Source organism: Coenobita brevimanus, chromosome 13 (assembly GCF_032717465.1).
Source record: "Coenobita brevimanus isolate Jiangsu-jjx chromosome 13, ASM3271746v2, whole genome shotgun sequence".
Taxonomy (NCBI): domain Eukaryota; kingdom Metazoa; phylum Arthropoda; class Malacostraca; order Decapoda; family Coenobitidae; genus Coenobita; species Coenobita brevimanus.
The window spans coordinates 30,357,925-30,376,812 of NC_136966.1; the positions used below are offsets into that span (position 1 = coordinate 30,357,925).

At 41.7% G+C, this 18,888-nt stretch overlaps 1 protein-coding gene across 1 annotated transcript in view; it reads left to right on the plus strand.

Annotated features, from left to right (window-relative positions):
- Positions 1-18,888, plus strand: part of LOC145415357 (roundabout homolog 2-like) — a 242,913-nt gene that overhangs the window by 142,611 nt on the left and 81,414 nt on the right. Inside the window, exon 4 of the mRNA XM_080284644.1 lies at positions 11,677-11,801. Within this exon, the coding sequence (XP_080140770.1) occupies positions 11,677-11,801 (125 nt within the window). The remainder of the gene's footprint in view (positions 1-11,676; positions 11,802-18,888) is intronic.

Genomic DNA, 18,888 nt, shown 5'->3' on the forward strand with positions numbered 1-18,888 from the left:
CCATGTTGAGTCAGTTCCATGAGGAACAGATCTTGCACGTGAAAAAGTTTTCACTTAATTCTGCTTGTGAATATTTTCTTTTACAGTTTCCACCCATGATTATGTGCCGAGTCCGTGTTAAGAGTAAGCAACTTTCTATGTAATGATTGTGAAACCCATTCAGATTGTAAACACATTAATGAGCTGACCTCGTAGTCTACGAATTTCTACTAAAAAAGTCCCACAGCATTCAGGCGAAGCTGATACCTTAGTCTCCTGAACTCTTTTTAAGTCGACGTATGTCTTTTTCAAGCGACCAAAATTCGCCAGCAACTCAGGAAGTGGCCGTATTAAGGAGATATAGACTGTGATAACAATCTCTTTATTCAGAGAGAGAGAGAGAGAGAGAGAGAGAGTAAAATGATGTAAGACAGGGAAGAGAAAGAGAGGTGGAAAGAAGAGTGAGAAGGAAAGGAGGGGAAGTCGAGAATACTGCAAGAGAGACAGACAGACAGACAGACAGAGACAGAGATAGAGAGACTTGGAATGGTAAGAACAATCAGGAAAAATACAGATTAAAAAAAAGTGAGTGAGAGAAGAAACTGAAGCAGAAAGAAAGAAAACACGCAGGTGAAAAAATGGAACAGTGTTAAAGGAGTGACACAGGGACGGGAGCACACACACACATACATACACACACACACACACACACACACACACTTTCTGAATATTTGTCGACCTATCTGTCTGTGCCTGTCTCTGTGTACTGCCCCCCCCCCTCTCCCTTCTTCTCGCTCTCTCTCTCTCTCTCTCTCTCTGGATCCTTTGTCTCATCCCCAGTTTCCTTTTCCCTCCTTCCCCTCTCTTTATCGCTATCTGCCCAGTCCCTACCTTCGTCTTTCTTTCCTTTCCTTCGTCTCTCTCCCCCTCTGTCACTCCCTCATTACCTCACTCTTCTTTCTCCCTCCCTGTGTCACTACTTTGTCTTACTATCTTCATCAGTCACATGTCTTACTTTTTTTTTCTCCATTACTCTCTCCGTATTTCTTTACTTGTTCTAAATCCATTTCCTTCACTGCTTTCTTCCCTCAGTAATAACTGCATGCTCTTTTTCTCTCTCCTCTCTCCGTCTCTCCCTGTCACCCGAAATCTCTTCTTTTGTTCCGCTCTTCCCACTGTCTTTCCCTCCTCCCTCCCTCTCCCTCCCCTTGTCTTTCCTTCTTAACATCCCCCTCCTCTTTCTTGCCCTCCAAATTAACCTATTTTCTTCCCACCCTTAATCTCTACTCTCTCCACAAATTTCTAATTTCTCTCTTTCCCTCCCCTTTTACTTGAATGTCATTCGTTCTACTCAGCCTCAATGCTTTCGTCTTATCCTGCTTAGTTCTTTCCCTGTATCCTTGCCAGAATAACACGCTTTCTTCCTCCTCCCTGTTACCTTGCCTCCTTTTCTAATTTTTCTCATTATCGTCCTCAGTATTCCGTTCCGTAGCACTCATTCCCACTTTCTTCTTTTGTATCGCTATTTCTATGCTTGCTCCATTCCCATTTTCTCTCAGCTGTCTCACTTTTTGTCTCTACTTCCCTGCCTCCCGGCCTTTTTACTCACATCTCTCTTTTCTTTTTCCCTTTCACATTGCTTGTATCTCATTTCACCTCTCACTGTCTCCTCTTCTGACTGTCTGTCTCTTTTCTTAGCTCTCGTTGTTCTCTGCTTGCATCGCCCCTTTTTCCTTTCTCCTTAACTGCGCTTTCATTTCTCATTTCTCCATACTCGCTTTCCCTCTCCACCTGTCTCGCTCCCCCCCCTCTCTCTCTCTCTCTCTATCTATCTCTCTCTCTCACACACACACACACAATGAAGTAAACTTTTCCTAACTTGGTCTATGATATATACTGTACTATTCCTTTATTAGCTGTTCGGAATACACGTAATTAGAGAGGTGCGTGAATTACAGAAACCCCTACTTGGCTGTGAGCGGAGTATGGAGGGTACCGGGTGGGGTTATGGGGTTGGAGAGAAAAGTGGGGGGGTTGGGTGGGAGTGTGGGACTATGAGGAAGGGAGGAGGAGGGGATCTCTCTCCATCGAGCAGTGTTACAAACGCCTTAGTCCAAGAAAAAGGAAACGAACTTATTCTGACGTCTGTACATGTTGAACGCCTTCATCCTGTATAAGATCAAGAACAGGAAGCCAGCTAACTACTCTCTCAGGCGGTTTTCTAAGACTTGTGTCTACCAGCTGCTTCAGCGTTTTGGGCAGGTACTGCCATCAGGTCCCAGGCGCCACTCACAGACACCTCCAGACCGCCTACAGTGCCAGGACTACCTTCAGCGACACCGCCTGGAGCCACTGCCTAGCACTGCCAAGAGGGGGAAAGCAGAGGAGGTGCTATGTTTGCAGCCACACAAACCGGCAAGAACGAACTTTTAGACGCACCTCCTTGCAGTGCAAAGAGTGTCAGATTCTCCTGTGCGCTTACCCGTGTTTCTTTGACTACCATAGCCTGAGTAGATATTGAAAATAAGGGTGGAAATATGTAAATAATACTGAGAGTGACAGTGATACTAGTGTTTAGTTTTCTTGTACGTACTGACAGTGACAGTCAGTTGAGTGTAAATTAGTGTATGTAGTTGTAAAAGCACTGACAGTGACAGTGATTTCAGTGTAAATTATTGTACATAGTAATAATATAAGTATTGAGAGTGACAGTCACTCCAGTGTAAGAAGCTGAAAGCATATTTTTCTATTCTATGTTATGACAGTGACAGTTTGGTGTGTAGAAAATATTATTTTTATAAGTAATGACAGTGACACTGATGAATAAGACACTAAACTGACAGCGAGAGTGAAAGTGACCGATAGAAATGAAGTGCGAGCGGCCAACAGGAGCGAGAATAAAGTGACTGGCGTAAGGCAGAATAAAATCGCGCCGCGGTGGTCTTTCTCATTCCCGCTTCACAATACTGGCAGTGACAGTGATTTTTATGGCCGTAATAGTGACATGCGAGCCTTTGGGAAGTACTATGAAGGAAAATAATGTAGTATACGTGTTTTTAGCTGTGAAAAGGGAAATGTTTGTTCAGTGACGGGAAGACCGCCGCCGGGCTGCATGTCGGCCGTACGCTCCGTTGATTGTAGCCTTATTTTCAGTGCTTATTGTACAAATACGGATTCCAAACTACCTGTACGTTGTAGTATAAAGTGTACTGTGACACTGAGGCTGTGGTAGAGGGGAAACCGGGTTGCTGGAGGTGTGAAAGTGAAGATTTTGTTACCCAACTTTGCAAGTCTCCACAAGTCCTTGGGTAGTCCACGAAGGCTCAACGCCTGTCTCAGGAGAAAGCTGAATGTAAGTACTATCTGCCATAAAAATTACAATGTTCTAGGGTTAAACTCTGATTTTTGGCAAGTATTTTCCTACAGGTACTCAGACCGCGATACAACCCCGCCACAGGGGGGGAATCGGCTGTCGATGGCCGCGCCTTAGGGGTTAAGACGCCAGTCAGTTTGGGACCTTGTGTCATAGACTCATAGCTTCGCATCTCTAAGAGGTGTTTTAGATTTGTAGATCATGGAATGTAGCCAGGGTAGGCTAGGCACGAAACTTAATCTTTGGCTGTCAAGGACGAGCTTTGTTATCTTTCACTTTGCTGTGAGAGTTCTTTGGCCGTTCAAAGGTAAAAACTTTATTGTTTACAATTTGACTGACACTAAGTCACGTAGCAATATCAATCAGACCAACACACAATGAGTTAACTTAGCTGAGTTGACAAGTTGAAGTCTGAAGGTTAAGTCTAGGTCGAATGAATACATTATCTGGACACTACCTTGATTGTATGCGATGCTCATTATTCGTGTGAGCACTCACAAGAATAATGAAACACACACGCACTGTATCCTTAGAGAGAGAGAGAGAGAGAGAGAGAGAGAGAGAGAGAGAGAGCATCGGTGTCGCTGTGCAGCATTCATTCATTTCCACACACTTTTATCTCGTTGTACACACAACTAAGCAGTGACGCTACGATTCATCCATTTTATAATTCTCACACATTATGAAATCGGTACAAGTAACTTCCATTCCCATACTAGGCCACCATAACTTAGAACATTTAACTTTCTGGTGCCATGATATAGTTGTTTTATTCACACTAACGCCACTGCTTTACAACTGTATTCCTGGTAGAAGATACCTTTCATACTAATGACTTTCAATAAAAACCATTCATAAAATGACGTCTTACATTTTCCTTTCTGAACCCCCCCCCCCCCCCCGCCACGCCCAGCATTTAACATTTTTCAGGTTAGGGTAGACTTCTCTCAGTAAAGCAGTCAAGAATAGATAACTTGCTTACAGCTCTACCGATATTTCACGAACGAGGAACTTCAATCCCTTCTGTAACACTCCATGCGATGAAGTTTTGAATAGGTTAAAGAGAGAGCTCAAAATTACAGATGATTTTATTTAAGCTTAGAACGATGCCCAGTAATGATGGGCATAAAGGAAGCTATATATACACAACACCTCCACGTCGAAAATTTCCTCCTTAGCTGATTACAATCGTGTGGGGACAGCAAGAACTGAATACTAATTACATGCTGGTGCTAAAAGCGGTTAAGATTACAACTAGTGGCCCGATCATATGGCTCCGCACTGCACTTCATCACTACATTGCGTATTACCAAGGATCGTAACATCCATAGTCTTACAGCTCATTTAGCTGAATAGCATTGTCCTAAATTAGCTGGGGAAAAAATGTGAGAATTGTCCCTTCTGTGACAGAGTTAGAGGTACCTGTATTAAAGTTCAGCCTGCTATCACGAACTTTGCTGGATAAGGCTCCTGAGCAGTTTACTAATGAAACATGATTTTGTGTCCGTAATTATTCTTTTTAATATATTTCTATAGAACTAGACTTTGATGATGAAGAGTATCATAGCTGTACTAGTGAAGACAGAATGTATGACAAACTGGAGTCTTATACACAAATCGAGCTATAAAAAATGTAATTACAGTATCCTCGTGCATCAGCATCGTCCGTTCCAAGATATCCTTCACCTTCTGTATAGTGAAGGCCGGGCCATACATTAGCCAGGTCAGTGGGGTGTGGGCTTATAAACATAGTAAGGAGGAACACATGGCCTGGGGATTGCCCAGCACACACGCACTGTCTTCTGGGTGGCTTTGTAGTGTGTGAGCATCAGTGTTAACTCAAATACCAAATATTCTGCATGTACTGCACACATACCATTGCTAATCACTCCAGTGCAATGACGTCTTCACTTTAATTTTGGTGCTGCCAGACACTTTTATTTACCTTAGGGTACTTTGGAAGTGTAGGGACCCACGAACCCATTCCGTGGGTTATTCTTCTTTTTTATTCCTGTTACCACCAGGCAGTTATTTATTTGAGGTCTGAAGGAGCTTTGTAAGGATCACCATTATTCGCCGCACAAGTGCTGGCACACACACACACACACACACACACACACACACATATATATATATATATATATATATATATATATATATATATATATATATATATATATATATATATGACAACATCCACATGGTTTGAATGAACTTCCAAAAGACGATAGTTAGTGAACGGATAAAAATACATTCCACAAACGCCTTTACTGTGATCTATTTTTTTTTATATTCTTGTTACCAACATACAATCCAAATTCACCTTGGGAAAGACCCTCCGTAGTAAAGGCTCCTATAACTCATAGTCAGTTGAATCAGATCATAGTGCATTAGGTGGATTAAAAAGCAAGAGCTGTGCCAACGTTAAGGGGAATAATAATGATAACCAGTTTTGACACTTCCAGTCTTCGTGACTCACTCCCTGCCAAACTGAACGACCTGGGATTAGATGGAACAGAATAAAAAATTTACATTTTTGCAGTCTTTGGACGCAGATCCATATCCAACCTGAAAGTGTCCCACCAACTGTTTAGATGCGGATCAGCATCCAAAAATAGAAATATTCACCTTATCAGGAACTGCATCTAGCATCATAAAATTTAGTTTGATAGTACACTGAAGTTCCAGTTCTGTTATACAGTACTATTTTCAGTAATGGGAAAATAAAAAAAAAGTGACCAAAAAACTCTTTAAAAAAGTTGTATAAACATTCTTCAGCGCTTTTTCAAATTATCTATCTATCTATAGCCCGACGCCCTAATCCCGCAAAGAGTGGCCGCAGACAAAACGCCTCCAAGTCGCTCTGTCGCCCACCATTTGACTACCCTCCCCCCAACTCATTCCCCCTCCATCATATACCTCTCTACTCCATCCCTCCACCTCATCCTCGGTCTACCCCTCCCTCTCCCTCCCACCACCTCACCTACATACACCCACTTAGTCAGTCTTTCATTCTCCATTCTCTTCACATGTCCAAACCACCTCAGTGTATTTCTACTAAACTTCTCAACCACATCCACATCCACCCCCACAACGTTCCTTCACTTCTTCATTCGTCAACCTGTCCCTCCACATCACTCCACATGCTCCTCTCAAGTAACTCATTTCCACTGCTCTCACTCTTGACTTGTTCCCCTCTTGCAAGGTCCACGCCTCGCTTCCATACGTCAGGGTAGGGATCACAATACTATCATGCAGTGACTTCTTAACTTCCATACTCACCTCCCTATTTCTCATCACTGCTTTCAGTGTACCAACAACCTTCCTTCCCTGCTGTACCCTTTCACGCACTTCATCCCCCAAAGTTCCATCCTTACTCATCACACTACCCAAGTACTTGAATGCACTCACATTCTCCATATCCTCACAATCCAACCTCACTGCACACTCTGTGACTTCATTCCTCTCAAACACCATAACTTTACTTCTGTTTACATTAACTTTCAGATTCTTCCTCCTACACACTGTCCCAAATTCATTCACCAAACCTTGCAACTCCCATTCATCTTCACTCAACAGTACTGTATCATCAGCAAACAGCAACACCGGAATCTTCCAAATCTCACCTTCATTCATTAGAGCCACCCCCACATCCACTGCCCTACCTTGCACCTCCTTTACAACCCCATCCATGTATATATTAAACAGCCATGGAGACATCACACAACCCTGTTTCAGTTACACATTGAGATCAAAGAACTCACTCAGTTCACCATGCACTCGCACCGTAGCCCTAGCTCCTTCGTACATACTCTTCACAGCACTCAACAATTTCCCCTCCACTCCATATATTCTTAATACCTTCCATATACCTTGCCTATCTATTCTGTCATAAGCTTTCTCCAAGTCCATGAAGGCAGCATACACTTTCCTTCCCTTCTCTAGATACTTCTCCACTAAACATCTTAGAACAAATATATGATCTACACACCCTTTTCCCTTCCTAAATCCCCCTTGTTCTTCTCAAACTAGCTTCTCTGTCATATGCCTAACCCTATCAATGAGTATTCTACCATATATTTTACCAGTCACACTAAGAAGGCAAATACCCCTATGGTTACCACATACTTCTCTCTCCCTTTTCCTTTATATAAAGGAACAATTATACCTGATTTTCAGTCCTCTGGAACCCTTCTCTCTTCCCATGCCAATCTACACAACTTCCATATCCACTCCACAACAATCTCAACCCCATACCTAAGCATTTCACCACACACTCCATCAATTCCTGGGGCCTTTCCCAACTTAATCTTCTTCATCGCTTCCACTACCTCCTCCCTACTGATCTCTTCCTCCCTCCTCCCATCTCTTCTTCTCCCAGCCATTCCCCAACCACTTATACTCGCACTGCTCTCACTCTCTACATTCAACAAATCCTCAAAGTGCTCCTTCCATCTCCTCAATTTTTCTCTCTTCTCCACCAACAATCTATTATTCCTATCTTTCACTCCCCTTCTATTTCAAATTATACTTATCATAATTATATTACTTTAACATCGCTTTCTAAACTCTTTCATCTTATTCTACAAAGTCTCAGTTAGCCAACGGTATAAAAACATATCCGCTAATCCCAGTGTTTAAGGGTGAAACAAATGATGAGAAGAGAAAACACTCGAGCACACAAATTGGTATTATCATTCTTAAGCTCTTTCAACTTATACTTGTCACAACTATTTTAATTTATGCCAAATAACTTTCTTTTTTCTTTCATCTTATTCTACAAAGTCTCAGCCTCTGACGGTATAAAAACAAATCTGCTAATCCAAATACTTCAAGGTGAAAAAAATATCGGAAAAGAAAAAACTCGAGCGCGTGCAGGGAAGGAGGGGGAAACAGAAGGGTGGGGGAGGGAAAGCGGGAGGCTTCTGCTGGCTGCAGTGGGGTCGGATCATGAAAGTGTTGATAGCAATAAAAGGATGGTTACTAATGGCTATATCAAACTCCATCAGTTCCAAAAATCTCTCCACAAAAGTAACTAAATTAGTCTGCAGTTAGTTGGACTGAAGTATACAAGATGTCATCTTTCAGAAAAGGAAGATGATGTGTGTTGACTGGTTTATTCTTAGGACTGTTTTATTCATCTTTAGGATTAACTGATCGGGTGGGATATTGGTCTTCATTCACAGTCAGACATTAGCTTTCGTTGATCGCTTTAGTACAAGAGGTCTCTCGATATAGCTGCCTGTAGGTAACATGAATACAATAGGAATCCTGCACTCTGACTAAAAAGGCTACCATTTCTCGTCATGAGTACAGAACTTTGTATTTTGGATAATATTGTACTTGACATTAGAGGCTTCGTATCCATTCCCTAGCGCATTTTACTACTTGAACTTCTGTTTTATGTTATTGTATATTTAGCACTTGAAAGTTGGACTACAAATGTGGGCGATTGTGTACGTGTATGCGCCAACGCAAGATCGTGCAAGCAGAGTGAGAAGAGAGTTCTGGACAAATGTGGAAGTGTTCATGGAAAAGTTTGGAAGGAGTGAGATAGGGTTTTTGACTGGTGATATGAATGGTAAAGTAGGGAATGTGAATGTGGATGGAGTAGTTGGTGAGTGGGGTGTGTCTGCTGAGGTAGATGAGAATGGCAGTGCGTTAGTGGACATTTGTGTCGGGAGGGGGTTGGTGATAGCCAATACCCTCTTCAGGCACAAAATGATCCACAGGTATATATGGGGAATGATGAGAAGGGTGGGTGGTGAACTGAATAAAAGGAAGGCAATGATAGATTATGTGTGTGTAGATGAAAGGATGCGAAGAATGTGTAATGGATGCAAGAGCTTATAGAGGCTGGGGGAGTGGACTTTCTGACCACTACTTGGTGGTGGCCGGAATCAAGATCCTAGTAAGATGGACAAATAGAAGAAGGGAAGGATGGGAGGAAGGAGTAGTTGCGAAGAGAGTGGAAAGATTACAAGAGGATGAGAAAAAGGCAGAATATAAGGGAGAAGTGGAGGAACGATTGCATAAATATGAATTGGAGCAGATGGGGGATGTGGAAGGTGTGTGCAAGATATTCATAGAAGAAGTATGTGCAGCATGTGATGTGGTATGTGGGATGAAGAGAAAATGGAATGGGGTGCAAGGAACAGCATGGTGGAATGAAGAGATGAGACAGAGTGTGGCACAAAAGAAGACAGCATACAATGAATGGATGAGAAATATGGGCATGAAAGAAGTTGAGACGTGGAAGAGAGAGTTATATGTAGAAAGGAAGAGATTAGTAAGAGAGAGTAAGAAGAGAGGATGAGGAATTTGGAAGGAATTTGAGTGTAAAGTGGAGGGACTGTAAGAAAATGTTCTGGAAAGAGGTGAAGAGAGTAAGACAGGGTGGCAGTGAAGTTAGTAGGGGAATGAGACAAAAATGATAGATTACTAGTCAAGAAGGGAGAAAAAGTGAGCAGATGGAGAGAACATTTTAAGAAATTGTTGAACACAGAGAATGGCAGTAATGCGAGTATAAATGGCTGGGGAATGGCTGGGAGAAGCAGGGAGGTGAGAAGACAAGAAGAAATCAGTAGGATAGAAGTTGTTGAAGCAATGAAGAAAGTCAAATTGGAGAAAGCCCCAGGAATTGATGGAGTGTGTGGTGAAATGCTGAAGCATGGTGGAGAGATAGTAGTAGAATGGATGTGGAAGATGTGCAAATTGGCCTGGGAGGAAGGTAGAGTCCAGGAGGATATGAGGTCAGGTATAATTAGTCCATTGTACAAAGGAAAAGGGGAAAAAGAAGCGTGTGGTAATCATAGGGGCATTTTTCTTCTTAGTGTGATAGGAAAAGTGTTTGGTAGGATACTTATTGACAGAGTTAGGGAAATAACAGAGGAATTAGTTGGAGAACAACAGGGAGGCTTTAGGAAGGGAAGAGGCTGTGTAGATCAAATATTCATTCTCAGTTCTTTAGTGGAAAAGTTTCTAGAGAAGGGAAAGAAGTTGTATGCAGCCTTCATGGATTTGGAGAAAGCATATGGCAGGGTGGTTAGACAAGGATTGTGGAAAGTATTAAGAATATAATTTTTGGAGTAGATGGGATGTTGTCGAATGCTGTGAAGAGTATGTATGATGGTGCAAAGGCTGCAGTGCGTATGGATGGTGAACTGAGTGAATTTTTCTCTTTGAAGGTTGAGTTGAAACAGGGATGTATCATGTCTCCATGGTTGTTCAATCTGTACATGGATGGGGTAATAAAAGAGATACAAGGTAGGGCAGTGGATGTTGGAGTGGCCCTAGTGAGAGAGGGTAGTGTTTGGAAACTCCCTGTACTGTTGTTTGCAGATGATATTGTGTTGTTAAGTGAAGACGAAGGGGAGCTGCAAGGCTTGGTGGATGAGTTTGGGAGAGTGTGTAAGAAACGGAATCTAAAGGTAAAGTGATGGTCTTTGAGAGAGGTGAAGGCAGCAAATGTACAGTAAGGTTGGATTGTGAGGAAACAAAAATGTGAGTACATTTAAGTACTTCGGGAGTGTGATCAGTAAGGATGGAAGTTTGGAGGGTGAAGTGCTTGAATGAGCACTACAAGGAAGAAAGGTTGCTGATTCCTTAAAAACAGTGATAAGAAACAGGGAAGTGAGCATGAAAGTGAAAAATTTAGTACATGACAGTATTGTGATACCAACTGTAACGTATGGAAGTGAAACTTGGACATTACTGGAATGACACAAGTCAGGAGTGAGAGCAATGAAAATGAGTTATTTAAGAGGAGCCTGTGGATTCACATGGAGAAACAGGCTGACAAATGAGGATATAAAGGAGCATTGTGGTGTGGATGTGGATGTGATAGGAAGCATTAGGAGGAACACACTGAGATGGTTTGGCCATGTGGAGAGGTTAGAGGGTGAAAGACTGATGAGGAGAGTGTATGTGAGTGAGGTGGAGGGGGGTGAGGGAGGGGGAGGCCGAGGATGAGGTAGAGGGGTGGAGTAGAGAGGTATATGAGAAGGGGGGGTGAGTTGGGAGCAGAGCAGTAAAATGGTGGGGGACAGGGCGACGTGGAGGCGATTTGTGTGTGGCCACCCCGTATGGGATTAAGGCATCTGGCAATAGATAGATAGAAGTTTGCCTTAGCAAAGTACTTGAGGTTATGCAAAATACATCGCTGTAAAATAGAACCATCGATAACTTGTTGAAAATTGGTCGTGCACAGTAGCTAAAGATGGACTGTTTTTATCTCAATGTTTGGTACCACGGTAAGCAGATAATTAACTAGGATGAGACTTCTTATTTCATTGTAGCTAATGTAAGACTTTTATCCTCACAAGGGTCGTCCTCCGTGGGTGTTCTGGTACCACGGTGATCAGATGGTGAACTATGACAACCGCCTTAGTGTGGAGACCCACGCTGAGGGGGCGAGAACACACTCACGCCTAACCATCACCCACGCAAGGTAACTCACTCACCGACTTATGCATGTATTATTTACGTCGTCATTCTGAAGACACGCTCACCAATCGCCATCGCCCACACAAGGTAACTCTTCCACTGACTCACGCCTTGGAAGTGGGTGCTGGTAGTACGAGTACATTGTTTCAAATGAGTGCATCTGTTCATATGCTGTTGGCTTTACCGATGAGATTCATATGTTATAGGCAGTGGGAAACCTGTCATTGTATAGAATGCTTAGGTATTCTATAAAATGCCAAAAACTTCAAGACAAGGTATAAAATGAAATAGTCTGTACTCATTTTCTATGTATTCTGTAGATTCCCGAGTTTGTTTTAGGCAATGTGTCAAATGACCAAACTGTAACAAACAGGCAAACTGTGAAATCAGTCATTTAATTTGTTAGGTTAATTTCGGCTGTGGTTAGGTTAGTCTGGGATAATCTCGGTTAAGTTTAGGTTAGAGTAGGCAAGTTAGTAAGTTTGGTTAGGTTAGATTAATTACGATAAGTGCTTAACATAGCTTAGCGTTCTTCTAAATTAACCTAACCTAACCTAACCAAACCTGCCCTAACCTAGCCTAGCCTAAGATAACTTAAACTTAACCTAGATTATCCTAGCCTAACCCACTTGTTTTCTTTTATATTATACTTTGTCAGAAAAATGCTAGACATTCTGTAGAGTACTTGTGCATTAAATGAGAATCCCTTGATAATGTAATTGCTGAGTGGAATAACCTCTTGTCCACCACAGTGGCCATTTTGGAGTTAAGTACACCAACGTATTCCCCAAACCCTCTTCTACTAGTACAATAATGGATCATGTGAAAAAATGCCCCCAACAAGGGTGAAAATCCCATTTTATAGAGGGTACTGACTGACCGTGCTGGACACGGTGTTTATACTCTGCTAGGTGGACATTAGGTCCATTTTTGCCTGAATAATCCAGTCAGAAAATCGTTGTGGCTTAGTATTGTCTTCCCCAGGTCCTGAACCTTGGAAACCAACATCAGGCTCAGATATTCCACTGGTGTTAAGGTCGATTTTTCTTATGTATTCACGTTCAGATACGCATCTATTGTTAGCTCCATGTGGGAGAAGTTCCAGAATGCTAGTAATAACCACTCTAGCACAACAGGCCACCACGGACAGATTTTCTTAGCTATATTTTTTGTGTGTGTGTGCTGGTTTTGTGCTATGTTAATGGATATTCTGAAAGTACATGCATACATCGTAAAGCTGGCTTGCAACAACACACATTTTTGGGAAAATGCGCTTCATTGTTGTTAGGAAAGAGGAGAAAGATGCTGTTAATATATTGTTCTTTCAAAATGATGTTGATTTACATACTCTAACATGCAAGCAGATGTTTTCAGCTACATTTGAAAAAAAAATCACCAGAATATCTTTAAAGGTTGAAAAGATATGGCATTTTGAAAGTAAACAAATTTTAACAGCGTTTTTCTCCATTTTTTATATTTGGCGCACGAGAGGCTATTCCACTCAGCGCCTCGTATGTAAGGTCAGATTGAAATAAGCTTATTTCATACTATGCCAAATAATGCTAGACATTCTATAGAACACCCAGGCATTCTATACAACACCTTAGTTTCACACAATGTCAGTAACACAAACACTAATACAAGCTTAGGCATAGGAGACTCTAACTTTCTCATGTAATACTCATCCTTCAGACACCCCTTTCCCATTCGTATTTTGGCTATTACTGTCACTCCAACACATTCAAACATTTTACTCTTATATGTTGGATGTGTTGAAATAAAACCTGGAATAGTAAACTACAAAAGCAAAAGCGAATGTTGTCTGATGCCTAGTGAGAAAAGGCATTCATTCATTTTACACAATAGCCTTCATGTACACTATTGATCTTTCTGTCTCACTGTAACCCCCCTCCCCCACTTATGACCTTCAGTAATGTCAGTGCTGTCCAGGTGACCAGAAATGGCATGTATCGATTTGGACTTAATGTTTAACTTTCTTTGGAGAAGCCGAAGGTTCCTAATTTAGGTTCTAATGTCTCTTGTTTACAATACCTGGAATTTCTTTCGTCGTGACTACAGTAAAACATCGCATGGCATTGATCAGGGAATGAAGTTATGATTATTTTTTGATGAGCACTGTAATAGAAGTTTTACTGTATTTGTTTTCCCTTTTGTCGTTTTTAACCCTCTCGTGCACGCATAAGTTTCAGTAAATTTCCCTGCACACGATTTTACTCGACTGGCCGCCCGCCCAGCCTGCCTGCGCACCGCTGAAAAAACGTATTCTCGCCTTATTTTCGCCACCCAAACCTCAATATACTGCCATGAAACCTATCTGATCTTATTCGTCGATGTTTGTTCTAGCTGGTAACCACAGGAAAAAAAAAAAAAAACAGGAAAACACGAATAAAACTACATTAGGCGGCCCTGAATAAATATTTTGCAATGTCAGTTTCATTTCCCAAGATCACCATTCAAATGCTTTCCATCATACAGGAAAATGGTATTAGAACTTTTGATAGAGAATTTCATCACCTTTCTAATGAGAAAAAACCGGTTGTGATACAATTTGTAGTTTTCGAGAAAATAGCCAAAACTGAAAGTCATAAAAAAAAAAAATTGTACAAGGAGCTTTCCTGCAAAAGTTTTCTTGCACACCTTATGTTTTTATTTCATAATATTGTGTAGAATTTCATGAGCTTTCTCATGGCCCAAACAGATTTCGATACACCTCATAATTTCCGAGTAAATCGCAAAAAAAAAAAAAATAAATAAAATAAAAGGTACTCACGGCCGTGCATCACTTTCATGTGCTCACAGAAAACGCTATATTCCCGCCTACATAACAACGACTTTTTATCAGAGATATTACATTGTTATGTCCTGTACATACGTAGAATTTACTGTTCTTTATCATGATTCTCACATGAAATCGATAAGTCCAATACTTTTCGAGTAATTGGCCGACAAAGTGTGATTACTCCGAGCACTTTCGAAATTTACCACATGCGAGAAAAAAAACACTCCGTTCCCCTGCTTTTTCCTACAAAATATGCTCCCAAACGCTTATATTTTGGTAATGAACATAAGTAGAAATTACTGCTCTTTATCATGGTTCTTACAGGAAGTCGATACGTCCAATAGTTTTCGAGTAATAGGACGACAAAGCTAGATTACTCTTGCGATCGCTACCTAGTTTGAACGCAAGAAAAAAAAAAAAAACAGTCTTCTCCCCCTTTTGCCTGAAGACTATGCTCCCAAAGCCTTTTTTCCTTTTTTTTTCCTTTTATGTACAGACTAAAATCTCCAAGGGTTGTTTTTTTAGTGTTATAACCTACTAGACATGAATACTTTTTTCTAGTTACTGCTAATGAAGCTGTACATTCTGTCATTTGTGTAATATGTAGGACGAAAAATAATACTTCCGTCAGTTCTGTCAGTTAATGATGTTTGTTCTACATTACATCAGTAGTTTATTATTATTAATGTGTGATAATTGGACAGGAATTTGCTAGTTATTTATCGATCATTTAAATTGGGTAAAGATAAATAAGGATGTCAGCTAGATGTAGGCAACACACACACACACACACACACACACACACACACACACACACACACACACACACCTAACTATCCCCGTCTCTAACTCCCGCTCTCTCCCCCATTCTCTCTTTCAGACTAATTCTTACTATGTTATTATTTGGTAACAGTATGTTACTTTCAGTTTAAAGTAATGGAAAAAAAAAAACATTGCTATTGTATAAATAACCTTTAAAAGAAAGCCCCAGTTCATTTTTACTTTCGTTTTCTTACATATCTTAAATAGGTTTTACTGAAAATATAATAAATTTATATAATATGTATCAATGGTAGACCACATTTTTTTTGCCTTTTATTAATGTATGTTACTTTCAGTAGGTATACTAGGTAACAGTGTAAAAGAGCATTTGTTACATTATACAGTAAATAGCTTTTTCCTGTACCGTCAGCTCTAAGCTTCATTAAAGTGACACCGACATGTATATGATGTTTTTTTTTTTTCAATATATGTATATACTGACATTACTGGTACACAACAGACTGACTAATGTTATCGAAAACAGTATATAGCGTATTGCTATATCACAGATTTCTGTTAATCTTTCCTTCGTCTACCTTTTTCTTATCCAAAGTAGCATGAGCGCCGCTACATTTCGTATCAAGTAGCAAAATCAGTAACGTCACTACTTTTTCGAGCTAGTAACGGGAATGGCAGCGCCACTACTTTTTATTAGAAGCGTTCCCAGCACTGCAATGTTCCATCGACAAAATCACTTCAAATTATGCTCAGAAATAATATATTATCACACAGTCCATTGAGACATCGACTCGGATGGGAGGGGGAGAATTAGGGTGATTTAAAGGGACAGCACACGCAACGCAGCCTCACAGCTTGGCTCCTTGTGATCGACTGAGGGGTCTTGTTACAGGCAGCCTCCTGGGAAGGTCTACAGTGTTGTCAAGTGTTTACCTGGGAAGAGGAATGGGCCCGCTAGAACGCGTCCAAATTTGATGCAAATTCGCCAAAAACTTTTCTTTTGACGGCTTTTTTTCTGCTTTTTCACGCGATTCTCGTCAACATGCGTTTATGTGCCAAACCACAAAGAATGCAATTCACATCAACCTGCCTAGGAGGGTTAATATGACCTACTGTATTTAGAATACCAATAGTTATAATGGTAAAGTTGATAATCAGATAATATCCTATCTGGCATACACTGATTCTCTCTTTTCATTAGCTCTCCTAAAAATTAAAGACTGTTTAAAATAGGAAACCAGTTTAACAAAAGCATTAAACCTATTATATCCCATTGGATTCCAAAGCTCCTGGGCGAAGCATTGTGCTGTGAGGGTACTAAGCATACTACCCTTCGCCTATTGGCTCATAGTCACAAAACTCAGAGGTCCCTACCCTGGGGTTCCCTACTTTATGAACTTTCGATAATTCCCAGTTCTGTCCTATATAGAGGACACTGGGCTCCAATGGGTTAACTCCTTAACCGTGGGGCGTCACTTTCGTGATGCTCGGGCGCAATGGATCATACCGCGGGGCATCACTTTTGTGATTCTGTGTTATTTTGAATTCTCCTGGGGTTACAAGTGGTGGCTTGTATCATCTATCAGCACTGCCAATGTCCAGCAATAGTTAGCATTCCTAATGTCATCTGTACTCCCATCCATTGTTGACAATTCAGCCATTTTTCCCCGTTCTTGACTCCCCTCCCTACCTCCCTCCATTACCCTCTCCTCTCACCTGCCCGGCCGTGCTGCACTAAGCAAATTTTCCCCAGAATTTTCCACTGATTTCATCCATTGAAAAAGCCCTATGCCCTATTCATATACCAAATAATATATACAAAAAAGAAATAAGGTAAGTGATAGTGCCATACACCTGGAATTGGCTAATTATCACCTGACAACACCTCACGTGCACTCGTTCGCTAATTTTCCTCAGTAATTTCCCCTTGAAATATGCCGTATAATCTATTCTCGTAATAAAAATATATACAAAAAAGGAAGGGAGAAGCCTAAGTGATATTTACATTCACCTGGAACTACCTATTTTTTTATGTATTGTTGATATTTCCTGCAAATCATTTCATAGCATATAAATTAGCAGCTGCCACCCTACTGACATTGTCAACCCTTGCCTGCCCATATACGCCACGTCATTCAGTTCCTTGTCGTCCTCTGAGGTGAAACTATGTCGCACTCATGCCCCGCCATTTCCACCGCTTCTGCGCCCATTGCAAAGGGCCCTGTGACCTCTAGCCCTACAAAAACTCGTGTGGGAAGCAGTAAAGGACTAAGTGACTCAGCAGTGGAAAGTGAACTGGCAGAATTATCTATGATAATGATGGATAGTGATTTTGATCCTTCAGGTGAATCGTGTGATGAGCCTGGGGAGGAAATCGTGACAGAAACTCCAAGTACGAGTGCTACAGTGTCCCAAGTTATCCCTAGCTCCAAGGGAAAGGAGCCCTTAGTGCAGCAAGGGAAGGAATTTGGGAAGGGAGTGAAAAGGCGGTGGGTTAGCCCCAAAATAATGGCCCCATGTGACCCAGCCCACCTTGAGTCCTGAGGAGAATCACTTCCCCGCTCTCCCAGCCCCACTTCACTGATTTCCTCCTCATCTTCAGCGGAATTTTCTCCTGAGTCTTCGTCGTCGGAGTCTCCAACAGCACTTACAGTGAAGGCAGGCCATAGAGGACGAGGTAAATCCCTGACTCGTAGTAAAAGTAGAGTAGCAGCTAGAGTAAGGGTCAGTGAGAGTTACCTTGAAACAGCCCAGTCTGCCTCACAGCCATGCTCCACCCTCACCCACCCTACACTGCCAAGACAGGGAATCCTGAACGCCTTCGTGTGGACGGAAGGTTCTGATTTCGTCCCTGAACAACTCCATTTTGACGAGAGTTCCTCAGGGATACAGCCTGCCTTCACTCTTGATGAGGATGCTGAGTGTGTGGACTTCCTTTTGGCCTTCCTTGATGACGAAGTCATGCAGCACACATGTGATGAGACAAACAGGTACAAGTCACAATGTGCTGCAAGTCATGCAGGTGCAGGGAAGATGCAACAGTGGACCAAGCTGGGAGTGCAGGAGCTGTATTTGTTCTTCACCCTCATGCTTCTCATGCCACATTCAAAGAAGCGTGAGTTGGAAGATTACTGGTCCATGGACCCCTTACTACCCTCACCCACCTTCAATAAGTACATGGCCAGAGATCGCTTCCGGAACATCATGGGAAACCTGCATTTCGCCAACAACGATGTACCTTCCTAGACTGACCCACTCTGGAAGATCCGGGAGATTCTGAGCAGAATGAAGGATAAGTTTATGATATTCTTCCACCCCTTTCAGAAGGTTGTCATTGACGAATCCTTGGTTTTGTTCAGAGGACATCTTAGGTTTGTACAGTACATTCCAAGCAAACGCCATCGCTTTGGAATCAAGTTCTTTGTACTGTGCGACTGTAAGATGGGGTACATCCTTGACTTCATCATTTATTCAGCCAGCACTGTTGATCTGGACAAAACACACCCCCTCG